General features: G+C 46.3%; 1 protein-coding gene across 1 annotated transcript in view; it reads left to right on the top strand.

Annotated features, from left to right (window-relative positions):
* Positions 1-9,975: 9,975 nt before the first annotated feature.
* Positions 9,976-13,551, top strand: part of ATP9A (ATPase phospholipid transporting 9A (putative)) — a 53,010-nt gene continuing 49,434 nt past the window's right edge. The window contains exon 1 of the mRNA XM_027751891.2: positions 9,976-10,133. Coding sequence (XP_027607692.1) covers positions 10,066-10,133 — 68 coding nt within the window. The 5' untranslated portion in view covers positions 9,976-10,065. The remainder of the gene's footprint in view (positions 10,134-13,551) is intronic.

Raw genomic sequence — 13,551 nt, 5'->3', positions numbered from 1 at the left:
GTGCAAAATATTCTGTGCAAGAGGAGACGTGGCCCTTCTCTGCTCAGGGAAACCAAGGGATTAGAATCTGAACCCCAGTGAGGAACACAGCAAGTGGGTGGTAAGTAAAAACTACACATGCCAGTGGGGATAGTGTGCAGCTCCTGAGCTTACAACCTGCTTTGAGAGCAGTTGTTGCTCTGGGTACCTGGATGGGCTTGGTGATGGAGCTGCTGCTCTGTCCCTTCAAACAGTGGGCAGGATTTCAGGCTGGTTCCTCACACTGGTGCTGAGGATATGCTGCCTGTGCAGGATTAACTGCAGCAGGATTTCAGGCTGGTTCCTCACACTGGTGCTGAGGATGTGCTGCCTGTGCAGGATTAACTGCAGCAGCTCAAGGAGCAATGTGGTGGGAAGGAGGAGGAGGTGGGTTTAGAGGAGAGGTGGATCATGTCAAAAGACCTGCCCTAACTGGGAAATTGCTCTCCAGCATGGGGCAATCAGGGGTATTGTGAAGAAGTACCCTGGCTTCAAAAGAACCTGTGATAAAAGGCCTGCTCTTTGCTGATAGATCGACAACAAGTGGTACCATAATGCCATGAAAGTATGTTGTTAGCAGGAGGAAGAGAGCAGTTTTCTAGCAGGAAGCCAACAAAACCTGCTGTCCTGGGGCTTTGTAACTTGGTGGTATCTGTTGATGTCTCCTCATCCAAACAGCTCCTGAGGTTTGGGGTCCCTTTCTCCCTTAAATATAGACTCTGCACTTGTGCCATAAGGGCTGAGCACACGTAACTGCTTCACCTCAAAAGCTGCTAAGCTGTGGGGCTCTGCCTGCCTTTTCATGGCTGTCTATAAGAATATAATTACATAATCAGACCTCTGCTGCCTTTAACTTGGTCAGCAGGTGGGAGATGACAAACAAGGGAGGAATTTTTTAAAGCATGAGTGCTGGTTTAGAAACAAAATGTCAGGAAACTGATGGAAACCAGGACAGCAAGAGGTTTTGGCAAGCAGCTGTGTGATATCCCCGCAGCAGAGGGTTACTCAGGGGAATCAGGTTGATTCATCCAGTGCCTGCCTTGGCTGAGTGGCCAGCAGTGAGATCAAATGATGTGACTTGGCACAGAGACACTGCAGGCCTTTGCTCTCCAGGCCACCGTGTCAAGTGCTCGCTGTGCCCAAAGCTGTACCTCTGCTCAGTGATGAGGCAGCTCCTGCTGGAGCGTGGCAGGATCCCTGCCTAAGCCCCTGCCAGCAAGTTATGGATCTTATCACAAAACGTGGAGAACAGGTAGGACTGTCCCCCCCATCCCCACAGCAGAAGCAGGCTGTGCCATTGGGGTGTTTCTGCTGGAGGGAGCTTCAGGGGAGACTATTTACAAAGCAGGCAAGACTAGGAATTACCTGCTCTCCAAGTGCAAGGGCTGAGCCAACACCTTCTGAAACTCAGCATGGTAACTCCCCACACTGGCAAGTGTGTTCAGTTTACAGTAACGTTGCATCTTAACAATTAAAAAAGACAGCTGATTCTCCTATTTCCTTTGCTGATGTAAATTAGGAACAAGTTACCAGAGCTAATGCAGCTCCAGTGGTGTGAGAGCAGAGTGAGCACGGTATGTGTGCTGTCTCTGCTCATTAGCCTCTCTTCTTGCCTAAAGGACTTTCTTGTTCTTATTTGTTATTGCTTACTTTGCTCATTGTGCAGAGGATTTGCAGGCTGTTGCTTTTGTGTAAGTAGCATATTTGCTTGCATGAGCTGAGGTAAACACTGACTTACTTCAAATGCTAAATTTGAACCTCAAAGTTGTATTGCTTTAGAAAGAAAAAAAAAAAGCACATTAGCTCTAATGTATTAGCTCTGATATTCCTCTGAAAAAAAGATTTCTTTTAACCTACCCTTTCTGTTCAACTTTCCAAAAAGTCAATGGGAACTTTGAGGAGTGAAATTTGTCTGACAATCACATAGATAACAGCTCTCCTGGCTGAGCTCAGTGAGGCCAATTGCCTTTTCACAGCTGGCAGGGAGGAGATGGGAGCCTTCCTGGGCTGCTGATAAATACAACGTGGAGCAAAGGGTGAATGACCACTGAACTTGGATCAGCAGAGGGGAAAGGACCTGGCTGAGGTGCTTGTGCTGATGGGATGGCAGAGAAGGGCTGAAACAGAGGAAAAGGGGTGAGTACTGCATTGATTTTTTTTTTATTATTTTTTTTACTGTTTACTGCTGGGTTTGCAGTCTGTTTGGAAGCAGGAAGGCAGTGGCTTCTGTCTGCAAAATACCAGCTCAGGCAGAAAGCTGCCTTACCGTCTGTGTGATCCCGTGAGGTTACTGCTCAGTGCTGAGGCTTTTTGGTGATTTTTGTGTAGTGTGCTCAGCCCAGAGGGCTCTTCTCTGTGTGCCCTTCCCAGGGGCTCCCTGGTGAGGGCTCTGCAGCGTTGGGGTGTGGGTGAGCTGAACTCATGTGTGTTCGGCTTCAACTCACATTCACCACTGACCTAGAAAAGCGTCTGGCACTGCACGGCCGCAGCAGGACAGGAAACAACTCGGGGGCAGAGGAAAGAACCAGGAATTACACACTCCTGAAGCCTATTACCATATTATCTATTTCGTTATCCTGTCTTCTGTTTTCTGCACTTTAAGTTAATTGCTTATAAAAGGTGGTGTTCTTTGCAACATTTTGATTGCTGTTAATGCCACCAATACTCAAAGCTGTCTGGTTTATTGGTTTATTATGCCTGTTATAACTGGTGGTGTGCTGGACATCCAGCCAATCAATGGCAGCATCCCTCTCCTGTCAAACTTCTTTATTAGCATCTCTGTTGTCATATCTCACAGTCCAAAGATCGACTTCTCTGACTTAATTGCTTCGTGCAGAAAATGTCTCAATTCAGAATGAGAACAGGTGGATCTAATCATGGGCCTTATTTTCCAATACTTGGTTTTGGCAAAATCTAGACGTGACTAAAGGTCTGTGTAAGAGTGTCTCTCTAAAGAAAACTGAAAAAGCAAATCAAGTAAAATTCACAATGTCTAGTGCTGTTATATAAATATTTAGTCAAGCATGGAACCTAAATCACAGAATCATTTAGGCTGGAAAAGACCCCCAAGACCATCGAGTCCAGCTAGAGAATCAGTCCCAAAATCTTTTATGCACATTATCTTCCTAGACACTCACTTGGCTTTGCAGTCCTATGTGTGTGATGACAGAGGATGCTTTTAAACTGAGTTACCTGTATTGGCTTTACAGCCCTTCACAGTCCTGTAGATCCACTTGGCGAAGTTTGTTTTAGAAAAATTTGTCTCCGTGCAGTCTAGATGTTCAGAATACCAAACATAACTTTTTAGATATTTTTTTTTTTTTTGACACACTGTTTTTTTCCCCGTGAAACCAGTTTGATTACTTAGGTCCTTAAAGTTCAGCACACATTCAGGTGATGTACTGCTTTGGAGTACCTAAATTTCTGTATATATTAAAAGTACTCCACCCCTCTTAACTCATGATGTCCAGATTTGAAAAACATAAAATTTGCTCATTACTTATTCTTCTGTTCCCCAACTCAATTCTTTCAGTCATAAATGAAAAATAACCACTTTATGTAGGTTTTTTTGTTTAGGCTTTTTATAAAATTTAGAAATATAAAATGTGTAACAAGTACCAATTTATTTTCACTTTATAGCTTTACATTTTTTTATCACACTCACAGGATGCGCAACACAAAAACAGGAGCCAGATCATTTCAAGAGCTAACAAAATACAAACACAAACTACAAATGAGAGTACATTTGTCTAGAAAGCCTTTTTCTTTGTTCATTTCTTAGATTTGACAGCTGCCCTCTCTGAACAACATTTTGACTACTGTGGTTTTAAAAAGAAGGTACTGAAGTGTTGTTTTCTTGAACCACAACATATAATTATGGAAGAAAAAGATCCTACACAAAGAGTGCACTTCCTCAGATCAGCGTGAGCAGTATCTGCTCTCAAACTTCATTATGAGAATGCCAAATGTTCTCTCCATAGCAGAGCCCATGGCAGTAGGAGCTTTATTGTAGTTTCCCTTAGCAAGTGTTGATGGATTTATGGGGGGCTTCATTAAATATAGGCTTAAAGGATATCCGCTATCGCCCACTTGTCAAAAGGAGAAATAATATCAAAGCCATGCGTGCAGATCAGAGCTGCAGGTGTTAACAGTGCATGATAATCTGGGAGTGTTTAACTCCCCAATTAATTGCAGTGGTCTTGTCTGAGCCCAGACGTTTAAAAGATAAATTTAAAAGATGAATGCACCTCGTGTAGGCTGGGGGCACATGTACAATGATACCACACTGCTAATGGTTCGTGTTTCAGCGTCCCACTTTGTGTTTCTTTGCTCTGAAATGATCCTTTCCCAGTGCCGGCTCCGTGTGCGTGTGGAGCTGAGCCTTGGGAACGGGCAGCTTTTGCATGTTTGCTCTGATTTTGAGGGATTGAATGTCACAGTCCAAGCTTGTTTCAGTACTGCTGCGAGCAGGAGTGATGTTTCAGCACGCCAAACCCACCTCTCTGCTGGTCACTGGTGGGAGGGAGTCGGGAGCTTGGGAGATCCCGCAGTGTACGAGCTGTGCTGCACAGCTCCTGCAGGGCTGCAAGTCTGCAAACCCTTAGCAACCAAATCCCTGCTCCTGCCCACTGCCTTCCTTACAAATGGTGCAGCTGCAAACACAGCCCTGAAACAAAGCTCCAAATACCGTGTGCAATGGGCTACACTTTCAGACCTGGTATTTGTAGAACGTGCACTTATGAAATCAGATAATAACAGGTACAAAGAATAATGGCACAACTCCGATTGCCTGTGGAATCATAAACATTTTGTTCAACCAGTTGCACACCTTTAATCTGAGCCAACTCCTTAGATGTCAGAATTATCTATAATTTGCTACTCATGCTTAGGGAAAAAAAACTAAATGTGGTTCCAAAACTGAATTAATCTTTCAGCATATAAAATGTCAAACAGAATATCATTATTATGGCCTTCCTCTGTGTTCATCAAGGAAAAAACCCAAAGCTAGAGTCCTATTCATAAAAAGCTCAATTATTTATTTAGTAGCACAGCTATAATGGAAGAAAATTTATAGCACATTGTGCTAAATAGGTAATGAGCACAATTTGCAAGTGCATTGTCAAAACCACCCATCCATTGTTTGAATGGGAAACTGGCACGAGGACTTGCTCCTTGGAGGAATATGGGCACACCCCCAAAATACAGTTTATTTACATCTTCTTTAATCAGTGGAGCTTAGAGACCTGGATGCATTTGAGGATCAGTGAAAGCCACTGGAAGGCATCACCTGTGGGTGAGGAGCTGCTGTCATGGGCACAGAGGAGGAGACAAAGCCATGGGGACAAGGAGGTGGCAGAGCTCTGTACCACAGAGGTACAGTGGAGAACTGGAGGAGAAAGACAAAAGATAAGGCTGAAAAGGCTTCCAAAACTACCGGGAACCATGATGGTACAGGGCCATGGACATAGACATTTCTGTTTGATTTAGACACACCCTGGAGCCAGTTTTGTTCATAGGCTGTGCTTTGCCAGATTGAGCTTCACCTTGTCATTGTGAGCTTGAATGTCAGATCAGGAGAGACTGAAGATCATTCAGTGCATAAAACATAAGTCTACTGGCAAAGCAAGTGCTTGTGCTGCCTGCCCTGGGAAAAGAGGTTAAATCATCCCAATCAACAACTTGGTAGATTTATACAACCCTTCTCATTAAAAATGAGAGCTCAACCTCAATGACCAGTTTCTGGGTTTGAAATGGGATTTACAATGTGCAGAGGTGAGAACACTGACAGCATTTGATGAACTCTCCCTACAGGACAACCTCAGAGGAGGCCAAGTGTCCAGAACTGGTTGTGAGACAAATCACTTGGCGGGGATGAGTGGGAGCAGGGAGGGGTATAAAACTGCTTGCTGTGCTGTTAATTTAATCATCTGGGGGGGAAAAAAAGTCCTGGGAGAAAAAAATCAAAACATAGATAATGATTTAAAATGATGGAAAATAAATGAGCTCCTTTTAATTAGCAGTGATGCAGTATGAATTTTGCAGCTTGCAGGGCTCCTTTGTGATCCTCAAGTTACGTGCTTGCAAAATTAAAGCATCAGAACAATCCAGTGGCATCAGAAAAACCAAAATAGGTTTTATTTCACTTGATTTAACAAATCTAACTTCCCAGTTCTAGGCTAGAGGTTTTCCCTTGGGCATTCCTTCTTGACAGGCAAATGAAAATCAAAGGCTTGGAAAGCAGGAGAGCTTGTACCTGCTGTGAGTGGTGAAATCACAAGTGAAATCTTTACAGCAAAGCTAATGTTATGCCAAAAATACATGAAGGAGTGGGTTTAGCCCATTGGGTTACAGCCTAGTCTAGATCCTTCACAGTGATTTTCTAACTAAAAATCCAAAGTGTTTCAATACAAGGCAGAAAATTAGAGTGCCCGTAAGGGAGGCTTTGGAAGTTTGTTTGGCTCCTCAGGTGCTGTGTTAGTAAGTCTGCAGGTTGCAGTGCATCCCTTTGCTCTTCTTTTAGGATTCCTGGGACTGAGTCAGTCAGCTGTTTGTCCTCCCACGTTCTTGGATGTTGGAGTTGGGCCATGTGCAGAAATGACAGGGAGGAAATTTAGCTGCTCCGTGTAGGATGTCATTAATTTCTGTCTGATCACAAAGTTATCAAGGGCCAAAATGTGGTGCTTAAAAGAATGATGGATGTTTTAAAATCCAATGCCATTTTCACCTCAAAGCAAATAACAGTGGCATTTGATAAGTTTTATTTTAACCAAGGCTGAAGGCTAGGATTGGCATTTCAGCCAGGTACAGTGTCAGGCCAGTAGTTTTGTGGCAATGGTGTGAATAGTTTGGGTCAAGTACAATGTCCTGTTTAGGTTCTTCAGTTGCTCCTTTTATTAAATCAACATTTCCAGTGAATTCTATCATCCTATCTTTTCTTTCATATGAAAAAAATATTTCAGATGGTGAATATGAGAAAAAATGGAGCAAATATGTTTCATGAGCTGAAGTGTTTGTGGGAGGAGAAGGGATTTCTGGTTTTACTTCAATTGTACCCATGAGGGGATAAGAACAGTAGATTGAGAAATAAGAAATTAAAACATGGTATTACTTCATTGAAATACAGCCTAACAGTCAGTTCTACAAACAGTTTTGTAATAAGACAGCCCTAGTTAGGATGGCATTGGAAATATCTGCCTGAACAGTCTCAGTGCTGGTGCCTGAAGCTGGTGTAACTCTTCATTACATTGCTGAAATGTCCTCATTACAAAATGTTAGGATGACTCTACTTCAACTGTAAGGGAAAATTAAATGACAATTGCTGGTGTAATCCACAGTGTAACCTGAGCTAGAGCATAGTGAGAAAAGTGAAAGAAAAAAGCTGCCCAGAAACTCTGATGTGACTACTCTTCTTTGCTCCTGTTTTTTTGCATATATTATTTTGAGTTATTTTTTAAATAGTCTTCATTTTTCACTGGGAAAGTACTATTAACTATGTTTAAGATTACCTTGAGCTCATTTTAAGATATATGCAAACATCCCTCATCTTAAAGAAACCCAGTCAGTTAGGTATATGCTACTTTTTAGTATGTCAAAAAAAAAAAAAACAAAAAAAACAAAACAAAACAAAACAAAAAAAAGATGATTTTGAACTTAGTTACACTTGGGCTTACCTACTCATCCTCTGCTGTTGGTTATTGTGCTTGTGGTGTTATAGTTCTGCAGAACCTTGAGGTTATTTGTTAAATGAAGGGGTTTGCAGCCTGTAAAGGGATGAGAAATAAGCTGCCCATGCACTAGAAAGAGGTTCAGATTTTTTGGTGACTGCAGTGTGAGATGCTGAGCTGGATGTGCAGATCTGACTATTTCATACGATCGTTACCTGCACTGGGCATTTCCTCCATCTGTAGGGGTGCACCAGGGTAAATTTGGGTCATTTCAAGCAGGAAGAAGCTTCTCTGGTACGAGTGACAGCCCCCAGCGTGTTTCTGCCCTCACTGCCGAGGCTGTGCAGGTGGTGAGAGCAAACTTGGATGGGTGATGCCCACAGGGCTGGAGCCTCTGCCCAAAGCACCCGCAACAGCCACCTCCACAACTACTGCTCAGTGCAGGTAGGGCTCCAGAAAAGGTCTGCCACCCCCATTGTGATTCCCCTCAAGGCAAATCCACCTGAAGAAGCCTTGGATCCAAGCCCATGCCCTCCCAAGGCTGCAGGACTCTCGCTAGAGCTGTCTGGCTGTTCCCAGGCTGTGCTCAGCATCCAGCTCCTAATGGGATTTGATTGGAATAAATAAATAAATCGAGGAGCTCTTCCAGACAGATGTTTTCTGTAAAACCAGCCCTTTTTGCAGAGCTGATGTAGAGCACAGCCACAAAGAGAGGAAAGTGTTAGAGGGGAACGTGAGGAAGTGATTTGCAAGGGGTGGGGACTGGTACCCATGGACCTGCTGTGACACTGTGACACAGGGCCATCGCCTCACCAGTTACACAATTGGAAGCAATTTTTTCTTTGTTACTGTTGCTGACATTTTTTTCAGTCACTTGGTGGTTTTCTCCACTGACAGGGTTCTGGTGGCTGAGCAGATACCATTACCCTGTTAGACTTCCCTATTTGTGGTTTTCTAGATGTCTTTAGCATTCCACATTGTAAGAAGGATGTGTTATATGAATATTTGTCTTGACCAATTTTTTTCCTGATAGTATCACTAGGAGAGTGTAATTCATTTGAGCAGGACTGTTGCAGAACCAGTTTCTCATCTGCCCTATGAAATATGTCTCTGCCACTGGAAATTTTGTTTTTTATGTTTGGAAGAGTGAATAAGGTCAACAGCACAAAAGGTAATGGGTTGGATATGAGAGGTGTGCAGTGCCTAAAAGATTCTTTTGATTTCTTGTTTATGGCAAAGAAGAACATGAAGATATGGAGATGGCAGGAGGAAGAGTGCCTAAAAGATTCTTTTGATTTCTTGTTTATGGCAAAGAAGAACATGAAGATATGGAGATGGCAGGAGGAAGATGGGGGGGAGGTAGAAGAGCTGAAGTGAGATGAATGGATGGAGAAAGTGAAACAGGTGTCAAAGGCATGTAGGGCAGAGTTTTGCTGGGGCAGGAATGTGAAGCAACCATGAAGAAAAGATCATGTTGGCATCCAGGACCCTGTCTGATAAAATACAAAGCACATGTTTCAGCTTCTGTACTCCAGGTTTTTTTTGAATCTGACTTGTATATTTAGATTTAATAAAGATTTAGTCACCACGAATGTAAAGAGATGCTTAAAGTCATAAATAGGCTGGAGCAATTTGTGCCTAGATTGGCAGAGGAAATCTTAATTGGGATCCAGAAATAAGTGTTGCCAGGAGTGGGTGAAGGTCACTGAGCAAGAAGGGTGTGAGGAGCAGTAGCACCATAAAGCACAGTCCTGTAACACGAGTGGAGGGATGAGATCAAGCTTGGAGGGGGATCAAGCTTGGAGCCCGTGCTGGCTGCGCAAGGCTGAGGACACACGGGATGTGGAGCGGGCCCTTCCCCTGGGATGAAGGCGAGGAGGCCTCAGGTGCGGAGCTGCCGGGCACAGCTGGGCAGCGGGGCCGGTGCGGGAGAGCCGGGTCCTGAGAGATGGTGAGAAACGGAGATGGGGTGCGAGGAGATGGGGCAGGATGAGGCGAAGCGCCCCAGGTGTGGGGTTGGGGCAGAGCAGGTGCCGGCCGAGGGGAGGGGTGGGGAAGGGAAGGGAGGGCAGGGCAGGGCTGGGCTGAGCTGGGCAGGATTGCCCGGACCAGGGCGGAGCGGACCCGAGTCCGCGGGGCCGAATAGGACCGGGCGCTCCGGGACAGGCGGGCGGAGGGACAGTCGCGACCCGCAGCCCGGTACCCCCGGAGGAGACACCCGGCCCCGGTGCCCGGCGCGGAGGGCGGGGCGGGCGCGGCACCTGCGTGCTGGGAGCGGCGGCGCCGGGCGGCCCCTCGGCGCTGCCGCCAGACGGCGGCGGGCCCGGCTCGGCGCTGCTGGGAGCGCATCCCGCCCGCTCCGCTCCGCCCCGGCACCGCGGCCATGACCGACAACATCCCGCTGCAGCCCGTCCGCCAGAAGAAGCGCATGGACAGCAAGCACCGCGGCGGGTGAGCCGAGCCGGGGGCACCGGGGCGTTGGTGCTGCGGGGGCGGGCGGCGCGACCCCCGGGGCGGCGGCGGCGGCGGCGGGGCCGCGCTCGGGAGCCTTTGCGGGATGCGCGGGGCGGGCGGGGCGCGGGGGCGGCCGCGCTGCGAGCCCGGGGAGGAGGAGGAGGAGGAGGAAGGGGAGGCAGGCAGCAGGCAGGCGGGTGCTGACAGGTTGCTCCTGACGCCATTCCCTGGCACGCCCGGGCGCAGAGCAGGATCCTGCGGGGCGGCGCTGGCCGGGGCTGCGGGGAGCGGGGACAGCCCCCGGCAGCCCCTCGCGGGGGGACAGGGCGGCCCGGCCGGCCCGCGGCGCACCCGCAGCCCCGCACAGCCCGCGGACAAAGCCCTGCCCGGGTGGCAGCCGGGGGTCGCGGCCAAGGGGGGCACCCGCCCTGCCCGAGTCCTGCTTGTCATCCATCCCCGCTGCGCGCATGGCTCGAGGCTGGAGAATCCCTCGGCCTTGGACCATAAATGGTGTGTGTGGCTCCGTAACAAAGGCCCTGCCTAGAAGCTCTGATTAATTGTATCAGTCACAGCGATACAATATCCTTGGTGTGCGATGTTGCAATATCCTGAGTGTGGGATGCGTTCCTGAAGGAGATACACGTATATATTTGTACTGGTATTCCCCTGCAGAAAGTTAAATAAAAAAAACGGTCTTTTAATACTATTTCGTTATGAAATTGCACCACTATGCAGACAGGTTGGCTTGCACACAGTGGGATGTACAGTATCCAAGTTACCTGGCTGTCAATTATTGTGGCATTTCATTTGTCCCTAGATAATTTGTTTGTTTTTTTTTTAAACGAGGTGATTGGTATTAGCAAAATAAACCAAAATGTCTAAGGAAATCCTCACTGTTAGAACAAGGGGAAATATTTACATTTTCCGTGTTTGTTATGGTTTTGGTTGGTAGTTTCCATTCAGATTCCTGTAATTGAAATTGTCGTATGTAGTTTATTCAGTATTAGGATTATTCCTTGATATCAGCATTGTTTCTGTAACTGATGTAGCAGTGCCAGTTGAGCTGGAGGAGTCTGTGATGCAGCAAGTAATTCCCTAGTGCCTGTGTCACATGCATCACCGAGCAAGTACCACAAGGTGCAGCCACCATGGCATTACATTTGGTGATGTGATTGAAGGGATCAGGGAGAGGTGAAGGCCTGAGAAATTTCTCAAAGCTTCTTGAATGATTTCTTTACCAGAATTTCTCTAATCTCCACCAAGACCCTCTTGGGTGTCACGATGTGGTTAGTACTGTCTAACAGAGATTACCCTCATCTAACCTAAGCTATGGTTTGTTGGACTCTACCTGATTAGCAATCACAGAAATGGTTGCCAGTGTTAGTGAAGAATTCTGGCAGCATGTGAAGGAAGATTGCCTAGGATTTTTTTCCATAGCAGTTGAAATAACTTGGATTTGGGGGGGTTCTGTTTGGTGTGGTAACTGTTGGGGATGGGACTTGTCATATGTGAGGAACCCTTGTTTTACTGATGAGTAGCCTGTGACCTGTGAGTAGTTTGGTCAAATGATAGTGTGGATAAGAAAGCATTGAAGTCAAGCAAATCCAAACAAGTACTATACACCAAAGAAGAGATCAGCCAGCAGCAGGGTCCCTGGTGACACATCCAGAACAGAGTCCTGGGAATTCTAAGCCATAATCATGACCCCCTTTTTTCTGTTCCCTCTGAAGAAAAACACAAACAAAAGCCATCCAAGTTATGTTCCTTGTTACATATGAAAACTCAGGGATAAGCAAATCTTGAAAGGCTTCACCTTAGCAAAACCTTAACTGATTTCTGCTGTGGAGGTTTTCCTTCCACCAGTGGGCCAACTTCTCAGGCAGGGATTTTTGTCACTGTGGTCTTCTGGAATGGGGAGCAAATTTCTGGGCACATACTGAATGACTTTGTAGACATCTTCGCTTCTGTTAACGTAGTAATGAGAAATGCCCAATTTTCCTGTAGAGCAGGTGTCATCCAGCAAGGCTTTCATTACCCTCAGTCTTTCACATACTTTGAAGAGAAGCCAGGGAGGAACTCGCTCAGTAGCCTTGCAGAGATAAGTGATGGCTCACAAGGCTGAGGTTTGTGTCACAGAGAAGCCATGTGCTTAATGAACCGAGTGGGAGCAGTGGTTATCTGCTCCTGAGCTTGACTTCAATGTGCCTCTTCCTTGCTTCTAATAAAGGCTAAGCTCCAAATTCTGCAGCTGCGTGCCTTAGATTCAGCCATGTTCTCCCAAATGCTTTGCAGCACTCTGGAAGCCACTATGAGCTATGTGCCAGGAGGGAAGGATGGCATTAATTGCAGGGGGACTGTTGGTGGGATGGCAAATGATCCTGAGCTTCCCAGGGGCCGAGTTCTGCCGGGAAGGGAGCTACAAGTTCCTGAAGAACCCCAGGTGCCCCGTTCAGCGCATGACACAAGTTTTTCCCTAAATAGCTCATGGTGTCAGTCCACAATCCTGCAAGGCTTTTTTTGAAACCAGCAAACTGCTGTGCTCTTGCTGCTGCTACGATGTAAAAGGCCTTGATCCAGAAATGTGGAGGGGAGGATGGGGAATGAGACAGGGAAGGAGGAGCTCTACAGTAACGCTCCACAAGGCCATTCCGTCACTCGTACCTGTGTACTCTGGCTCTATTTAAAATGGCAAATTCCATTTCAAAGTCAACAGAGAGAGATGGGAGCTCCTGCCCTCCATCTGCCTGCGTGTGGGTGTGCCTTGGCACGTGCAGAGCTGGGCTGCTTTCCCACAGCCGAGCTGTTTTGCTGGATGGCAGGGGTGAGCTGCAGCAATAGCAGCTCTCCTGGCCCCTTCCTGAGCCACTGCAGCTGTGCCAGTGCATGGTCTGAGATGGAAATGTTCAGAATGTTTCATGTGGAGGTGCATAAAAAGGCTAGGCAGTTGTGCATGGCTCTGGCTTTCTTTATCCATGAAAAATTCATTATATGCTTTGGAAATAATGTCATGTGGGGAGGTTGGTTTGTATGTTAAGGGTGCCAAGGACTTATTAGCACAGCCTGTGGGGGTCACAGAAACATCATCTGAGAAACGTGCCTGTTTTAGAAGTGACTAAATATGTCAATGAACTTCAGCACTAATTTGACAAATACTACCCCTATATTAGACAAATGTGGCACTTTTTTTTCATTAGGTTTGTTTTGCATGAAAAATGCTTATGAAAGCATTTTTGACTTGATCTTCAAATACTTCTCCATCAAACATACTGCTTTTATAAATAAAACCTGCTTCTTGGTAATGGCTGTTCATCTGGCATCTGACATTCAGTCTGTCATATTGCTGCTTCCTACATCATCACTAAGGATGCATTTTTGTAAGCAAATACAATCCCAAGTACAGAGCAGACCTGTTCTT

Source organism: Pipra filicauda, unplaced genomic scaffold (assembly GCF_003945595.2).
Source record: "Pipra filicauda isolate LSUMZ 115617 unplaced genomic scaffold, ASM394559v2 scaffold275_size1018216_pilon, whole genome shotgun sequence".
NCBI lineage: Eukaryota > Metazoa > Chordata > Aves > Passeriformes > Pipridae > Pipra > Pipra filicauda.
This window is presented reverse-complemented; position numbering and strand designations above follow the sequence as displayed.